Raw genomic sequence first — 19,345 nt, 5'->3', positions numbered from 1 at the left:
GATTCATCACCAGAAATTAAGCTGAGGTCGGGATTGACTCGGATGCTGCACCAAACTTCAACTTTACCTAGCCTGCGCACAGAACAAACCGTATGCTGAGTATTGGAAATACTCAGTGATATTACCATAATTCAAATTATAGCAAATATAAAATATTATAAACATGCATAGATAATTAACAAATCATACATATAATTCATACTAAGTTATCATATTTTCATTCTATCATTTTCATTATTTGATTCAATATCTCATCAATAAGATTACCAACTATTCATGAACCCATGGTTCATCTCTCAATCACATATAAATATCCAATTCACATTCAAATATGAATAATTCATGAGCCTTGGTTTTATGCCTTCAATCTCATAGCTCAAATTGTATTTCTCATTTCATCTTATAATATCACTTTCTCATTTCATTCAATAATTTAATTTATCAATTTCATTTAATTTTTCTCTTCACATATATTTCCCCTATTAACATCACTCGGACTTTGGAGGATACACGGATCCAACCAAACACACCAGAGTGGCAGCCAACGCCTCATCGGATAGTTCGAAGCAAATAAGTGACGACCAACGTCTCATCGGCTAAGCCGAAGCAAAGTGGCGACCAACGCCTTATCAAATCTATCCGAAGTAAATATAACACACCAAGTGTCTCATCGACTCGAGGTCGAAGAATCCCTGAATTCTTCCTATCCTATGGCATGCCAACTATATCCACCCTAGCCTGACTAGTTAATAGGGTATCAGAATCATTCGAATTCAAATCAATCACAATAACAATTCAATCACAATTTCAAATTCACCACAAATCATTATACAATTCAATTTCACACATGTATACATTCATCAATCAAATCTAATTCTCATTCAATTCAAATATCACTACTTACCTCAATTTCATTTTTCATGAACATATATTGAAATTAAACATTTAATAATAAATAACTTGAATTAAGGAAATACAAACCGATATTTTCTCTAGCTACTCCTCGATCACTTTTTCCTTTCCCTTCGCATTCAACGTCTCGGTTTCTTTGTTTGCTACGGAAATTAGCATAATTATAATTAATTAATAACACACATATTTTATAAAAAAATAATAACTTTTCATGCAACTTTAACCTAAATCCCAAATTTGTCCTAACTATTTTCATCTTCTTCCCTTTTTATAATTCATATTATTTCCTTATTCAATTTCCATCAAAACTTTAATATAACCATCAAATTTTTATCATTTTTTCCATAATTTTGAATTTCTATCAATTTAATCCCTATAACACAAAACTTATGACCTTGTTTACAATTTAATCCTTTAATCAATTTAAATCAAAATTTCTATCAATTAAACCCCAATTTCATCATTAGTTCAACATAAACCCTACTTAAAAGTATATCATCTTTCAATATTTTCACACAAATTCAAAAGTATTCAACCTCAGAACTTCAAAAATATCAAAATCACTAAGAAAGGGACTTAATTGACTTACCAATTTAACTTTCAAGCTTTCAAACCCTAATTTCTCTTTTTCTTTTCTTTTATTCTTTCTTTCTTTCTATTTCGTTTCTTCTCTATTTCTTTTCTTGTTTTTCTTTCTTTTATTTATTCTCTATTTCATTTTATTTCTTTCATTTACTTAATTAATAATTAATAATAAAATATCTAATTAATACAAATAAAAATATTACATGTGTATTCATACACAAATGTACACATGTAATATTTCATCACCATACATTTGTCATTATCTCAATTAATTGATAATAATAATAATAATAATAATAATAATAATAATAATAATAATAATAAAATATCTTTTACTTAATTTATAAGTAAATTTATATATTATATACATTTGTACTAATAATTTAAATACACATGTATTTGTTTTCTAACTTACACATTTCTCTAATTTAGTTTAATTACTAATTTAATCCTTTATCCTTTCTCTATTCTATTATTAAGCTTTTATGCTCTATTCAATTTAATAATTACTTCTAATTAAAATAAATTCACCTAATTAAAAATTAATTCAACTCACAATTAACTAGTCATTTTTTTAGGGGTGTATTATATTCCAATTCCAATCAACTATTTACATCAACTATAATGAATCTTTTATCCTCTTATCTTAAATACATTGCCTCGACGGATAGCGAGAATCGAACCCGTGTCTTCTCCTTGGCAAAGAGAAATTTTACCATTCGACTATATCCGCATTTTCGTTCTTGATTCTTGATACAAAAGAATATTTGGTCGAGCTAGGATAGATACTTTCTTGATTGAGGCGATTTTATCAAATTCCACTACTAAACCAATTAACAATCGAAATTATATAACAATTCAAATGCTTATCAATTAATCAAATTACAAGTTATTAGCAATTAATATTAATTAATATTATTTGTTATTAATATTAACTAATTAATAATAAAAATATTTACGAACTCATTTTCCTAAGACGGAAGCCCTAAACTCACTTTTCCGATACCCGTGAAATATGAGTCGTTACAGATATATTTAATTGAATTTTCGTTGAATTATATAAAATTCACTAAATAAGCACTATGATTTTTTTTTTCAAAAAAGAAAAGAGAGAAAAGAATGATAGGTGAACTAAGCGGGTTCACAAAATAGAGAAAAGAATGATAGGTGAACTAAGCAGGTTCACACTTAGGTCTTGTTTGATAAATTATTTGAAAAAATAAATCAATTAAAAATTATTTTTTTGTTATAAATATTTTATTATTATAGAGGTATTCATCAATATCAAGATAAGTTTGATGTACTTTAGGGCTCTAATATTCATTAGGAGTAGAGTTTTATTTCATTTGTACTTCTTATGCCAATAAATATAAACTCTAGAGAAGGATTGTAATATCCTATTGATCAATAAATATAACCGTCATGTAATATCCCTATTGGACAATAGTCATTAAATTTTTTAAGTTAAATTTTAATACGATTAAAATCTTATTCGATAAACATATTATCATATGTATAAAGCCTTGTTAGTTTCTTATTACTCACAAAATAGTCGTATTATTTTAGTTAATAGATTTAATAACTATCCAGAAAAGTCAATATTGAAATTTTAAAAACAAAAATGACAAAATGGACAGTAGGGATTAAACCCACAACTTACACATAATACGAGAGTAATGGTAGAATTTAACCTAACCAATTTAACTGTTATTATTTGGGTTAAGACTGAAATTTCAAAATTCAAAAAGTATAGAAACTAAAATTGATTAAAATAGAGTACATGGACTAAATATACAATTTATGCATAATGTAGAGATTAATGTCATAGTTTGACTTAAAGTTGAGCTAAAAATTTGAGAAAATGAAAATTGATGCAATCGATGGTATTTGAATGATTTCTGATTTAGTTAAATTCTATTTTATTTAATTTATAATTATTTTAATTTTTATGTAAAAATAAGTAATTTATATTCAAAATAATGAAGATAACTTAATAATAATATGCAAAAAAAAAAAATATTTAAATATTTTTATTTTAAACCTTTCAACTTTCAAGCAACCATTTATTCCACTTTCCATGAAATGGTAAGATTTATATCCTCACTTTCTGTTTTTTCCAAAAAGAAAAAATATCGTTAGAAATGAAACATATCCCACTTGTATATATTTTATCTTAAAATATAGTCTAAGTTTTATATTTTTCATAAATTTGAAATTTAACTCTTTATTTTTATTTCAAGAATTTTAATTTCTTTATTTTTAATTAAAATATAAATTTATTTGTTAACTCCATTGATTTTTTTTGTTAAATCTAAATTCATTATAATGTATTTTTATATGATTATAAAATATAAAGATGTTCATGGGTCGGATCAGGTTCGATCGGGCCTAGACATGATATTTACACACTTTTAAACGGGCCAAACTTACATAATATATAAAAATAACATAATATAAAACATTTTAAACTTAAAAAAATGGGCCAAATTAGATCCAGCCTTTGAAGTTCTATGTCCAAGCTTAGCCTATATTTTAAATGGGCTTAATTTCTTTTTATCCTATCTCATTTTTTGGGTCTAATATTTTTATTTAAATTCTCCTAAATTTTGAATGGACATTTAGGTTTAAACAAGTAACTTGGTCCATGAATAAGCCTATTATCAAATTACTATTATTTTATTTTAAAATGTCATACTTATAAATTTTAAAAAATAATTAACTAATAATTAGATTTAAATTTTAAAATTTTAAAATAATGAAATATAACAAAACTACCAAAATTTGAAGGTATTATAATTTTTTGTAATTATTGATGGGTGTGAATAGACACAGTATATTCAGTTGTGGTTAATATAAAAATATAACAATAAAATTAAATATTATAGGGTGAAAAAAAATAAATTAAACGTTCTACACCCAAACACCTATCACAACTCACCCTCAATTTTGACTTTGAGAAAAGATTTGATTGATAGTCGAGCATGGGTCACTTTGGGTCCGGAGATTCACTTTGAATTGACCATTTTGACCATGAAAAGGACATTCGTTTTTACACTATTTATGGTATACCTTTAAATGCTTAATTAGCAAGCTAAAAATAGTAATAAAATATTATTTTAATATTTTAATACATATAATTAATTAAACATTAAATTGGAAAATTAATTTCAATACGCACTTAATCGGCCAGAAATCTCTGCAGTCTTCTGGAGAGATCAGTTGGCCACCATATCTAATTATTTCCTTTATTAAATTGGTCTAAAAATTGAATGTTTCTATTAAAAAAACAATAATTTTTTAGTGTTTGTTCACTTTGTTAACCATTAATAGTATAATTTTTTTTATAGAAATAATTTCATTAGTAGCTTTACCCTTTACCCAACACTAAGGTTGGATAATACCTTGCTCTCCACAAATCCGTCCAGAAAGACCTATTTGGGATTCAACTAATTCTGGTTTTAGTCCATGTACTACATTACGATTTAGAATTCAATCCTTCTTTTTAAATTTGGTTTTGAGGTTGGAATTAATAACACCATTAGTTATTGCATTTAAAGTGATGATGAGACTAATAAAAGTTGAATGCAGTGAAAAGGCATATTACACTCACATAGAGAGAAATCAATTTTTAAGTCTTGATGATGATATTATTAGGTGGAATAAATATGAACCTCCAAAAAGATTAATTTTCATAGAGATGGGGATTTTTTTATCACATTAAGTACTTGATCAACATGTAAATTTATTACTAGTTGTACATTATTAGTTGGATCTACTAGTAATATTATAAAAATAGAGATATTAAGTTATGTTAAATTAGAGTAAGATTAAATCTCGAGTTTTATCATAGTAGGGGGACTCAAATCGAAATTAAACCTTTGAGATCTTTCCTCATGTCATCATTTCCCATGTCAATGGCTTATGGCCAATGGTATCTCCCAATAAAATAAATAAAATTTCTGACCGACCATTTTTTACTTTCTGCATAAGTACTGGCCCCTACAACTAAATAAAAATAAATTCACAAAGTTCAATATTAAGTGTTTAAAGAAGTTTCTAGTTCTCTTTCACCATACATTAACATAACATAACATAACATCCATACATGCATGCATACACCAAAAAATCAAATTAGGTTTCTATGCGTACGAAGATTTTAACTAAAAACAAGACAAGACAAAATTAACAGGAAACTAACAATCAACCGCCCAACATGATCTTCTTTTTATCTAGATAAACTTTGATTCTATTTTAAATTCAGCTTTTACTATACACCCACGTCCTTTAACTTCTCTATATATACATCCATAGCTTGAAACAAAGCCAATCACCAAATCTTCTTCGTGTGCAAGCAAAAAATCAGTGTTCTTTCTTTTAAGTTCATCAACTACCATAACTGTTCTTTCCTTGTAACCTTTTTTTCCATTTTTTTTTAAAGTTTACCAAATTTATTTCCCACATTTCTTCGTAAATCACTCGCTGCATTAACTTAAAATCTGTTTAGGATTTAGAGTCCCCAAAAAAAGTGGTCCCTTTGTGTGTATAAATCTTGTCTCTTGTTATCCCCACATTGACAACCAAAAATTCAATCTTTGTGTGTATAAATCTGTTTAGGATTTGAGAGTTTTTTGGCTTTTGTTATGGCACCTCCAAACAACCCTGTTAATTCTATTCTGAATCGTCTTCGTTCTAGTAGTTTGGATCAGTGTTTTGATTTATGTAAGGGAAAGTTCAGTGTCAAAGGTTGTCCTTTATTACATGATGTTCCTAGCAATGTTAGTTTCAGACCATTTTCGTTGGTTTGTAATGAAACAGAGTCTGATGCACCGTTTCCTTTGGTTCAACGAGTCAAGGCTTTGTCTCACAAAGGTGGGTTCTTAGGGTTCAATACTGATGAGCCATCTGATAGTGTGCTGAACTCATTGGGTAGGTTTGCTGATAGGAACTTTTTGAGTATCTTTAGGTTCAAAACCTGGTGGTCTACACAATGGGTTGGAACTTCAGGGTCTGATTTGCAAATGGAAACTCAATGGGTAGTTTTAGATGTGCCTGAAATTAAGTCCTATGTAATAATTATACCCATCATTGAAGGTGGTTTCAGGTCTGCTCTTAGACCTGGTAATGATGGACATGTCATGATCTTTGCTGAGAGTGGGTCTAGTCATGTTAAGTCATGTTGTTTTAGTTCAATAGCTTATGTTCATGTGTCTGAAAACCCTTTCAACTTGATGAAAGAAGCATTTAGTGCCATTAGGGTTCATCTTAATACCTTTAAGCTCTTGGAAGAGAAGAGCCTTCCTAGTATGGTTGACAAATTTGGTTGGTGCACTTGGGATGCTTTTTACTTAACCGTTGAACCGGCTGGTGTATGGCAGGGTGTTAAAGAGTTTGCCGATGCAGGGGTGTCGCTGAGGTTTGTCATCATTGATGATGGGTGGCAAAGCATTAATAATGATGGTGATGACCCTAATGAGGATGCTAAAAACCTTGTCCTTGGTGGGGAACAAATGACTGCTAGGCTTCATAGGTTTGAAGAGTGTGACAAGTTTAGAAAATACAAGGGTGGTTCCTTCTTGGGTTCTAATGCCTTGTCATTCAATCCACAAAAGCCTAGGATGCTGATCACTAAGGCCATTGAAATCGAACATGCGGTCAAGGCTCGTGACAAGGCACTTCAATCCGGTGCTACTGATGTTTCCGAGTTTGAAACCAAGATCAAGAAGCTGAAACAAGAATTGGATGATATGTTTGAAGGAGAAGGAAGTGGGCTCCCAAATGGAAACTGTGAAAGCTTTGACTGCAAGGGTGATGACTTCGGCTTGAAGGCATTTACAAGGGATTTGAGAACCGAGTTCAAAGGTTTAGACGACATTTGGGTGTGGCATGCTCTTTGTGGTGCTTGGGGTGGTGTTAGACCAGGAGCAACTCACCTCGATTGTAAAGTGGTTCCTTGTAATGTCTCTCCAGGACTTGAGGGGACCATGCCGGATTTGGCCGTGGATAAAATTGTTGAAGGTGGGATTGGACTGGTTCATCCAAGTCAAGCTGATGATTTCTTTGATTCCATGCATTCTCATCTTTCTGAATCCGGTGTTACTGGAGTAAAAGTCGATGTCATTCACGTAAGTAACTTTATAAACTCGAATTAGTACTATATTATATGTTTGATGAAGCATTGTAAAGATTCTATATGATTATGTTCTTAATGCAGACTCTCGAATATGTATCCGAAGAATACGGAGGCAGGGTTAACCTTGCCAAGGCTTACTACAATGGTTTATCGAGTTCATTGTCAAAGAACTTCAAAGGGACTGGAATCATCTCCAGCATGCAACAATGCAATGATTTTTTCTTCCTTGGGACAAAACAGATATCCATGGGCAGAGTTGGTACGAAACTCAAACACGTCTTTTAATTCCCACCAATTTACATTAAGTGTACCAAAAACAAGTTTTGGTCTCATCTATATTTCACTACAGGTGATGATTTCTGGTTTCAAGACCCGAATGGGGATCCGAATGGAGTTTTCTGGTTGCAAGGTGTTCACATGATCCACTGTGCTTATAATAGCTTGTGGATGGGTCAGATCATACAACCTGATTGGGACATGTTCCAATCCGACCATGTTTGTGCCAAATATCATGCTGGATCCAGGGCAATATGCGGTGGACCAGTTTATCTGAGCGACTCCCTTGGCTGCCATAATTTTGACCTTATTAAGAAGCTGGTTTACCCTGATGGCACCATCCCGAAGTGCCAGCGCTTTGCCCTTCCGACCCGAGATTGTCTTTTTGTAAACCCTTTATTCGATAATAAGTCCCTTCTCAAGCTATGGAATTTCAATAAGGTACCTCCATTGTTACCATTTTTTTTTTTTACTTGTACATGAAGTTACTTTTCATATATGATCTTAAATTTACGACTTTGTGCAGTATGGAGGTGTTATTGGAGCTTTCAACTGCCAAGGTGCCGGTTGGGACGGTAAGGTTCGGAGGATCATCGGCTATCCACAGTGCTACAAGCCTGTCACCGGTTCAGTGCACATCACCGATATCGAATGGGACCAATGCATGGAAGCTGCTGCAATGGGTGAGGCTGAAGAGTATGTTGTCTACCTAGACCAAGCTGAAAGCCTACTCCCGTTGACACCGAAATCCAATCCGATCCAGGTCACCATCCAATCATCTTCATTCGAGATTTTCAGCTTCGTGCCAGTGAAAAACCTTGGTCCTATTGCCAAATTTGCCCCTATCGGTGTAACCGGCATGTTCAATTCCGGAGGGACAATACAAGAATTGGACTACAACGAGACCGGAGCAGCAGCTGCAAGGCTCAAAATCAAAGGTAGTGGGAACTTCCTAGCCTATTCTAATGTTGCTCCAAAGACCTGTTACTTGAACGGTACCGAGGTGGCTCCCGAGTGGTCTGCCGATGGCAAATTAAAGCTCGATCTCCCTTGGACCGAGGAAGCCAATGGAATTTCTGATGTGGTCTTTGTCTTTTAAATTACTTTTATCTAGTAGTTTTGGATTATTAAAGGTTTGATACTAATTAAGGATGTAATTATTCATCCCTTTCTTAAAATTCAAAAATAATGAAACAATCTAAGTTCATGTTTCAAATAAGTTTTTAGACAGTAACTACTGTGTCATGTTATTTGGGTCCAAAAGGATAAGATATTTTGCAATGTGGAGATGTTAATGGCCTGAAACATAGGGCAAATTGATGGCTAGAACAGCAACTTGAATGAAATGATGTATGGGACATTGGTCATCTTTTTGGAACAATTACATTAATGGTTCTTAATATAAACTTATTGTGATTAACAAGACTTAATTAATTATATATTAGAAAGACATGCCAATTGAGTCATGTCTTTTCATTCAACAAATTTGCAGCAAGGAGAGATATGACTGATAGGGGTGTTCCACAATTTTCCTTAATAATTATTTTATTTATATTATTTAGATAAAAATTTAAATTATTTAATTTTTTTCTTTTATTAAGTATCTCAGTTCTAAATCTTAAAAATTTGGAAGAGTATGGCCTCCTTATTATCTCTGTGTAGAGATAAATTTTGATTCTTGTTTTCATCTATCTAAATTGATGATTAAACTAATTAATTCATCAATTTTTAATTTAATCATTCAATAATATTTAAATAAAAATTTAAATCAACTCTAAATTTTATGCCAAGTGTTGAACTTTAATTTCCGTTTCATAATAAAAGATAAAACAGAAAGTTGTGTAAGAAACACACCAAAATTGCCAGAAAAGAAGCATTTGAGAGTAAGTGACTGTGCCCCATTGCTTTAGTAGTCGTTTTCAAACATGTCATTCAAACAAAAAAACCAGTGGGTAAGATAACTACTAAACAACTAATGAACAACTATTAAACAACAGCTTGGTGAGGGAAGAACAAGATACTGAAGTTTCGCATTTAATCAACAAGTGTTCATTAATGTTAGCCCCCCCAAAGCCAGCGGTTAAATAATCCAAACACAAATCTGGGCAATACCTGTCGGCTTCTAACGCTTCAATCCCCTTGAAAACGAAACAGCAGATTTGAATGGTCATGGTTCTGATATTATCTAATACCATTTCAAATAAAGTGATATATATCATTGAGAGGTCCTTACAGGTGTCCAAGGCCGGAATAAAAAATTTAATTCCATTTGTTAAGTTTAGGTTCGGTCTGAAAAATAAGTTTAAATTTTTATTCAAGTCTGATCCGGATAAAAATGTTAAAATTTGGGCTCGACTCGTCCGTATTAATTTTTTATATTATTTTTATATAATTTTTAAATATATATAATACATCAAAATATTAAAAATATTAAAATAAATATTTCTAAACTTTAAAAAATATGTATATTTAAATAACATTAAGATAGATACAACTTAACAAGCAAATGCCTATAAAATAATAACAAAATTAACAATAAAACAAGTGTTATATAATATCCAAACAATAACAACAAAATAGTAAGAACATAATAGTAAAATTATAGCAAAATAGAGAAAATAAGAAGAAAATAGGATTAAAACAACAAAAAATAGTAAATTTTTTTATCCTTTTGTGAATTCAAGCCGGGCTTAAGCAAAAAATGACTTATTAAAGGCTTAACTCATTTTTTAAACGGACTTTATTTTTTGCTTAAGTTTATTTTTTGAGCCTATATATTGCACAAACCCTCCCATTTTTTAGACAGGCTTTTGGGCCGAGCTGAGTCAGGTGGCCCGAAGGTCTAATTCTTATGTTATAAAAATTGGATCAAATTAATTTATTTATTATTAAATGGATTAATTTAATCTTTATATTATTAAATAAAATTAAGTTTAAATTGTAATAGAATTAACATTTATTATATAGAGGTGTCTCCAAATAAATGATTTTATTTATAGAACCATTTTTTAAATAATAATTTTATTAAATAATAAATAATATTTTTAAACAATAACTGTTAACTTTTTCAATTTAATCTTATTTAATTTTTTAATAATATATAAACTAAATTAATTTATTTAATAATAAAAATAATTTAATTAATTCTAATAGAATGACACATTCACAAATGAACTTAAATACAATATCAGCTTGTTAAAGTTTTGGTTTGGTGCTAAGATCAGGGACAAGTCTAAAGGCAGGTAATGCTTTTTGCCACTGTTAAGTGATAAAAAAAAAAAGTTTATTTTGTAAATTAGCCTAATAGTAAAAATACGTGTTGCTCTCTAAAGATGATAAAATTTAATTTAATTTTTTAAAATTATAAAATAATTAAGGTATGTAATAATAAAATTTTGTTTAAATAACTTTAAAAATTACAATTTATTTTTAATTAAATTTTTTAAAATTTTTAATCAAATCTATTTAGATTTAATACTACATTATACCACTTCTTTTATTCTTATATAAAGATTCAACCTAACTCGAATCAATATTAAACAGAGATGTAACCTATAAAAGTATGGGACACTGGAGACCTAGAAAAATATGATATCCTTGATGGAAGACCAGGAGTCATATGTTAATGAAAACGCGTTTGGGCATATGTTATTTCAAAAGATTATCCACTTCTTTAAGGTCGGTCCAATTGCCAAAAGTATAGTCCCAAGACTCATGAAAGTGAAAGTGTGATGTTAGATGACCAACTGCACTTTAACTAACAACCATAACTAACCGTTATTCAAGGCTTTCAATAATATTATTTCTTCCCACAATTTGACTTTTAGGATTTTTATATATTATTTGATGTTATTCTTCAAATGCATGCATGAATGGATCCATTCCTCATTAGTCTCAAGACCATATTTTTGGGTTTGATGTATTTTAAATTAAAAATATTGATTAAAATTTTAAAAATAACAATAAGTAATTAATAAAATGTAAATTTGCATTTCTTTTTAGGTTAAAATATACCATATTGTTCCTGTATTTTCATAGATTTAGAATCTAGTTCTTGTACTTTTATTTTCGAATTTAATTTATTTACCTTTCATATTTCAAATTTCGGGTTTATCACAATGTAATTTAGAAAAAATATTGTAATGACCTGAATTTAATAAAATAATTTTTAACAATGTTAATAGTTGGAACTAAATTTTGAAATCTAAAAAGTACAAGAACTAAATCTCAAATTTACAAATATACATAAACTTATGACATATTTTAACCTTTTGTTTAAAATCAACTTTATGTATTTTTCGATATCATAAAATAAATAAATTTTTCTTATACCTACCATGAGAAGTTAGATGCTTCTTATGTAAAATCGAGTTTCAATCTTATGGATGAAGAAAACAGTATTGAAAAAGCTCCATCCTTATTTAGAGGTCTAATTCAGCTGGACTCTAATTTAATCAAAATATGATTAAAAAATGGTCTAAGACATATGATTTGATTAAGGGAGCCCAAAGCTTGTATATAACAATTACTGGCCCAAGTGGAGCACATTGGACTTATCTATATCTATAACAGGCCTATGGGCCTAGCTCGGTGAGATTAGGTAGCCCCAAAATAATAAGGTTACTAAGAATGGGTTGTCAAATCAGACTCTCACAAAGCTAAGGGGCTAAATTCCAAACATATAATGATAGATTTAGTCCTTAATATTTACAATTTTGTTAATTTAATATTTTTAACAAAGAGATGATAATTTTTTTATTTATTTAGAAAAATCTTCTAATAAGTAAACAAGTAGCGTTACTAAATTGCCATGAATTACAAATAAAATGGAAAAGGTGTTCTTTTGCTCGGCTAAAGTATGAAATTTAACAATAAAGAAAAACCATGGAAAGTTAATTATGAAAATAGGTATAGTTATTAATTTAATTCTCCAATTTTGAAAAAAAAATCTATTTTAGTTCTCGATTTTTTGTCATTTTTCAGTTCTTAAACTTGTGTTGTTTATCAAATCGTCTAAAATGATGAAAATTTAATATTTGTTAACTTTGTTGACGTGGCATATACGTGGATGCTACATTAAAATTAATTAATTTTAAAATTTAAAATTTCAAAAAGTATAAAAACTATTTTTAAAAATTATTTAAAAAAGCATAAAATTATAAAAAAGTTTTGATATTTTTAAATTTTTAAAAATTAATTAATTATTGACATGACATATACGTGGACTACCATGCAGATACCACGCCAACAAAGTTAACAAACGTTAACTTTTTTATCTATTTTGAGGTGATTTGACCAATAATACAAATTGAAGGGCTGAAAGAGACAAAAAATAAATAAAAGGCTAAAATAACTATTTTGGTAAAGTTAAAGGACCAAATAAAAAATTATGCCATGAAAATATAATAAAAAAATGCTATATTTTCTCAACTAACTAAAATCCTATGAATTATTTTTTACCTCATATTTATATTTTAAGTTAATTTAATTATTATTTATTTTTAATTAAATTTTACCATTAATTTTATTATATATATAAAAAATTTATACCAAATCTATTTGCCTAGTAATTTGCACCACCGTCCCAAGTACAGTTGTTCCTAGTTCATTGCACCACCTGTCTCCAATAAAGGCAAAACGCACATGTTTGTAAATTAAAAGATTCGATGATCCATCTGGTTGTCATGTATTGCCGTTACACCTGAGCCACTTACATTAGGGTTCATCAATTCCAAATCTTTCCCAAATCCATTTCAAATTTCCACTGTACAATCAAAATTGAAACCTCTTTCAGTCTCTCCCTGTTCATCTCATATTTGGATGAATAAAGGAATTATTGAAACAATTTTAAAAAAATTGAAAAAAGAAGAGCCATGTTTCGGGTTTTGTGCGTGAATCTAATAAAACTGTAATCCACACACAAAAAATGTGGATTTGTTTCATATTAGATTCACGCAGAAACTCGTAATCTGTCTTTTCACTAATTTCCCCATCGTTTCTTCGTGTCGCTGTCCTTTTTTCTTTCTTGTCCCAAAGGGATTGGCAATTTTAATCTATAATTTTGGAGAAGAAAAAGGAAAAAAAGAAAAAAGAAGAGACAATAGCTTTTATTATCAAGCCTGATTGTGAGTTAAGGAGAGATCGATCCTCTAAATTTGAAGGTAATGTCGAATTTTAGATTAATTTTATTTGATGAAATATTTGACTATGTTTTGAGGAATTTTTCCAGAATTTTGATTTGTTATATTAGGAAAAAGAACTTTAAAGCTTACTATTATTGGAAAGGAAAGGGTAAAGTAAGTGGTGATTGAAAAAGGTATTACTGATCAGGATTCTTTTTCTATTAATAGTAGTATTATACAGCAGAAAATCACACTTTTAATTGCAAATTTGATACATGTGCTTGTTGAAAAAACTTTGATATTCTATCTTCATCCTTTTTTAATATTGCTTCATCAATTAGATCTATGCATGAAACTCCCTTTTCTTTGAAAGCTAGGACAAAGACAAAGGAACAATTGCTTATTTTAATTGCTTTCATTCATCTTAGCTAAGTAAATTCCTCAAAATTCTTGTTGACCTTTATTTGGGAATACCCTATCCTGAAATTTTCAGGGTTTTCTGAATCATGGTCAAGTGGTTTAGGATGTAAAATTTGTTGCTTGTAGCACCTTGAATATAACTAGTACTTGCAGAATGAATTATCGAGATGGATACTAATCTCAACTTTTGCTTCTCCGGTCCGAGTGTTTAAGATAACAAGGCAAATCTTTTCCGCTAAAGTTAATGTCATGGCTCATCTTCCTGTTGTTTTGAGGATAATAAACATTAAACAAACTCTAGGAGGAAGATCTGGATAAAGCCTTGGAAAGTATGCATTGAAGTAGAAAAGACTTTATGGTCTCATCAGGACCCACTATTACTGTTTCATCAAGTCGATTCTTGTCTCAAAAACCCAAATTCCGGGGACTTGTAGACCGTACTCCAAGGATACTAACTACAATGTTCTGTATATCGTTGAAGTAGTATCCTTTGGTGGATCTTTGATAATATCAAAGTTTTTAAAACTCTTTTGAATTGCATCTTGTGTCTCTTCTAATTTCTTAGTCCTGGTGTTAGAAGCCTTTTATTTTGAGTTGATTGTCATATAGCTCAAAATTTAACGTAATCAGAGTATACAACCTGATTGAATTTGGTCTGTTTACCCTCTTTTCCTTTGCCTTATTATCATTGTGCTCGAGGATACCTTTTGATAGAAAATTTCTTGAAGAGGCACATACTTCAATATTTTTTGGTATATATAGCATTTTGAATCCTACATATAAAGGAAGAGGCTTAATTTATTGCTGTTATATGCTTATATTTGTATTTTCTTCTCATAGGAAATAACCAAATATTGTATACTAACAACTCTGTTTCTTCTATTCTTGGCGATTTTCACCCTTTAAGTGCATTAGTGGTTCTTTTTCTATTATACATGATGCAACACCTATGGTTATAAATGCAAAGTTAGTGAAAGCTCTGTCAATGACTCATTAATTAGAGAATCCTGTCCGAATTTGGTGCAATTATGAACTTGTTAGTAACTAAGGGCAAGAAATTAATGGTGCAACTGCAAACAACATCAGAAATTTTCTTCCCTGACCTAAGTAGACACAATTACTATATATTGCTTACATATGAATTCCATAAAAATAACTGATGTTTGCTATGTCAATGACTCATTAATTGCAGATTCTTGCCCAAAATTGGTGCAATTATAAATGTGTTAGTAACTGAAAGGCAAGAAATTAATGGTGCTGCTGCAAACAACATCAGAAATTTTCGTCCCTGACCATTAGTATACACAGTTACACATTTTAAGTTGCTTACTTATGAACATCTAGCAAGAATCCATAATCATAGCTGACGTTTGCTACCCGGTTTCTACAATGTACTTTCAGTAGAGGATATTCTGTGTTGTAATAAATATGTCGAATTATGGGTGAATTTGTTGCTAACATTGAACACAACATGATTCTCTATTGATGATCCTGAACATTGACATATGAAACAGGGGTACCATGGCTATTTTGAATCCATGGTTGCCGCATGAACAGGTTCTATGACCTAGGGTGTGAGGTGCTCTCACCTCTTAGACATCATAATCTCATGGCTAAGCCTCCCAGGTTATCTCTTCCCCTTATTCATGAAGTTTGTTTTACTTATCGGTATTAAAGTCTCGTTGTTATATGGGTAAAAATTTCAAGTTCTTACTTTTGTCAGAATCAATACAGGCAGTATAACCTAAAGCAAAATTAGAACATGGTAGTTATGCCATACTAGTAACTTGAGCTATGTTACATGAACACAATGCGAGTGTGGGCATAAGTATGTATCCAAAACATATGTTAAGCTTTTTAATGTTTTTCCATGTGGTTGGTCGGAGGATTGTTAAATTCCAATACCCATATTAAAATAGACATCAAATATGTGTATTTTAAGAAAAATGAGTCAAAGCAAGACGAGCTATAGTGCTCATTCGTTATAACCATTTGTTTGATCTCTTCGACTACTCTCCCATCACTTCGATGGAGCTATGGACTATCAGCGTTCAGATGAACCCACAGCCCTGTTAACTAATGCCGATTTCCGAAATGATGGATAAAAGTGTTCACCTATTAGATCAAATACCAGGTAGGATTTGAGAAGATGTTAAAGCAAGTCAATCAAACCCCAAATGTCCAGTTATCCAGTGCACATAAGCATGAGCTAAATTAGTTATTGTTAATCTTTGGAAACTGATTACAACCGTTTCAATAATAGATCATTATAAGCATTGAATTGTCCTAATTTTGTCCAAAGCTAGTGGAAGTTCTTATACGGACAACTAAAGTTCCCCCTTGATGTTCGATTGGATTTAGGTATTAAAAGAAAAAAAGTGGGTCATGGTGTGGACCGGCTTGCTTCACCAGTGTTATTGGCCAGAAACCATTAATAAGCTTTAACGGTACAGGACATGACATGATAGTTCCTTCATTGTTTCAAGATTTTGGAGCATCTCTAATGCCATATCAACGCTTCAAATCTTGGGGCGTGGGCAAATTTCGAATTAACTAATCTAAAATCTCGTACATCACTTTATTTTATGGAAATTGAAAATTTATCTCTTTTATCTTAGTATGTCAAATTTTGGTCTCTCTTATTTTCTAAAAGCAATGAAATTAATCTTTTTATTTTAACTTGTTAGAATTTGGTCCTTTTATTTTATGAAAATAAGATTTTAGTTTAGTCAATAAATATCGGAGTTAGATAGGTTGACGATTAAATCGATTTTTTTTAATAATTTATTCAATTAAAATGAATAAAACCGATAAAATAAAAAATTGGTGGTCTAATTATTTCAACTAGTGTAGTTTCAAAAACTTTATTACCAACTAGGATCATAACCACTGCTCTTTTATCTTATTGGCAACACTCCATGTTAATAAATTCAAAAAGGAAATAACAAAGAAACAACAACACAACTCAGGCTGAAATTTAGCCACATGATAGCTGTCAAATTCCATGGTCATATGATGAAGCAAATCAAAACACGTTTATCTCTAGAATCAAAGATTGTATGTTTGAAAATTCAGATTCAAACCCGATATCACAGTTACCATTCTAATCCAAAAATTTCCAGTATAAACATAAAAAAATTCGTACAAAATGTGTCGGCACCAACCAATCAAATTAGAAAGAAGCTAAATTTAGCCTTAAATGCAAAATCACACACAGGGGACTAAAAACTGGGACCATTCGAAAAAAAACATAGGGTATGGACCAAATTCCTTCCTTTTCTGACCACCTGAATATTTTTCCCATATTTTGTACATACCCATCGTACATTTCTGCCATTTTCGATGACCCCCTCGATCTTACAATACCCAAATTATTTTTACTGTCGGCAAGTTTCTTTTTGTTGTAATGTTTATTTGCAGAAAATAAAGAAGATGCATGTGGTAGTCAATTTTTCATGAAAAAAATGTTTTTGTTTTCCCTACATTGCTGGATTCAACGTTTCTTATCTATTACGCTGCTCATAATGTTGTTTTGTTTGGTGACAGTCAAAATTAATACAACGTTAGACTGTTAGAGCATTTGTCTTGTCTCTGGTAGTGACAGACATACATACATATGTAGACAGATTGTATGAAGGAGACAGCAAAAAGAAGCTGATGTGGTATTTCAATACCATTAACAAATGTTTGATTTTGGATTTTGTCGGTCAAATTATGATTTGGACTCTCTATTACACACAAATATACAATGTACTCCAGGTGTTTTTCTTTTTTAAGTTATAACTATATCAATAGTTTTAATCAAAATCCATTATTACAACTGAACGAGGTAAAACTATCATGAAGATCACGATACTAGGAGTTAAATTACATTCTGTTCCATTTATTCAAAAAATGAGTAAATTAATCTATGTACGTTAGATCAAATAATACAATTATCCTTCTATTAAAAATTTCATTCATTTCTATCGTTAAATATGGGTCTTTATACGTCGGCATGAGATACATAGCACTGTCTAGTTATTTTGTAAGTCACACCAGTTTTTAGTAGTACAAATGGATGAAATTTTTAACAGAATGAACCGACCTGCTTTTTAATCTAACGTACAAGAACTAATTTAACTAATTTTTTTAGTAGAAGGAGTAAAATGCAATTTGACTTCAACTAAACATCATTACAAACACCATTCAAAAATATTGATGTAAATTTTTATATAACACCACCCTCCCAAAACACACATAAAAAAAATCCATGTTAACATTATGATTTCAAACTAATATTTTATGTGGAAATTTTCACGTTAATTAATGATATATAATTATGATACACTCACGATGTGAGTGAAAAACATAATTATGTAATAAATATATTCATTAAAAATTTAATAAATAAGGTTTTAATTGAATGATAAAATACAAATGTTAGAAAACTATAGGGGCTTTGGTTGAAATCCTATTGTATATATATTTCTATTTTTCTATAAAAAAGATATAAAAGGATAAAAGACAAAAACACACTTAAAATAATATAATTTACTTTGTAAAGTAAAAATATTTTCATTATTATATAATTAAATTAGTACTCGATTATCTTGTAAACTCTAAAAAAAATTAATATTAGTAGGGATTATAAAAGCACAGATATCAAACTATCTTAAATTAAAACTTAAAATTCAAATATAGTGAAAATATGGAAAGCATAAGGTAAGTGATAATTGTCTTTTCTTTATCTGTCTAAGAAATAGCAACAAAACCCTAATTTCATTGTAAAATAAAATTTGAAAATGGGGGTCTCAATTTTGCTTTTTGATTTGAATATAAAATCATTTAATATGAATTAATCATAAAAACCAAAGGCCCATGAAACCTAAAATGGTAACTCTTGATTCCAAATCTTCTA

General features: G+C 30.0%; 1 protein-coding gene and 1 long non-coding RNA gene across 2 annotated transcripts; both read left to right on the top strand.

Moving 5' to 3' along the window:
- Positions 1-5,661: 5,661 nt before the first annotated feature.
- LOC108478514 (stachyose synthase) lies at positions 5,662-9,122 on the top strand. The gene is made up of 4 exons (XM_017780971.2): positions 5,662-7,619; positions 7,709-7,886; positions 7,977-8,344; positions 8,430-9,122. The coding sequence occupies exons 1-4, from the start codon at positions 6,138-6,140 to the stop codon at positions 9,000-9,002; spliced, it is 2,601 nt and encodes an 866-aa protein (XP_017636460.1). The 5' UTR covers positions 5,662-6,137; the 3' UTR covers positions 9,003-9,122.
- A 4,424-nt stretch (positions 9,123-13,546) lies between these two features.
- Positions 13,547-16,372, top strand: LOC108477460 (uncharacterized). The gene is made up of 2 exons (XR_001870257.2): positions 13,547-14,064; positions 15,638-16,372. It is a non-coding gene; the product is annotated as an uncharacterized LOC108477460 (long non-coding RNA).
- Positions 16,373-19,345: the final 2,973 nt, after the last annotated feature.

This window comes from Gossypium arboreum, chromosome 12, assembly GCF_025698485.1.
Source record: "Gossypium arboreum isolate Shixiya-1 chromosome 12, ASM2569848v2, whole genome shotgun sequence".
Lineage (NCBI taxonomy): Eukaryota > Viridiplantae > Streptophyta > Magnoliopsida > Malvales > Malvaceae > Gossypium > Gossypium arboreum.
Note: the sequence above shows the minus strand (reverse complement) of the source record. Positions and strands in the feature narration are given on the sequence as shown.

What these genes read in the sequence shown, in the direction of transcription:
- LOC108478514 (XM_017780971.2), top strand. Translation starts at nt 6,138, where the DNA reads ATGGCACCTCCAAACAACCCTGTTAATTCTATTCTGAATCGTCTTCGT. An exon ending in TAAAAGTCGATGTCATTCAC is followed by an intron (nt 7,620 to 7,708) that starts GTAAGTAACTTT and finishes TTCTTAATGCAG; the next exon opens with ACTCTCGAATATGTATCCGA. An exon ending in AGCTATGGAATTTCAATAAG is followed by an intron (nt 8,345 to 8,429) that starts GTACCTCCATTG and finishes GACTTTGTGCAG; the next exon opens with TATGGAGGTGTTATTGGAGC.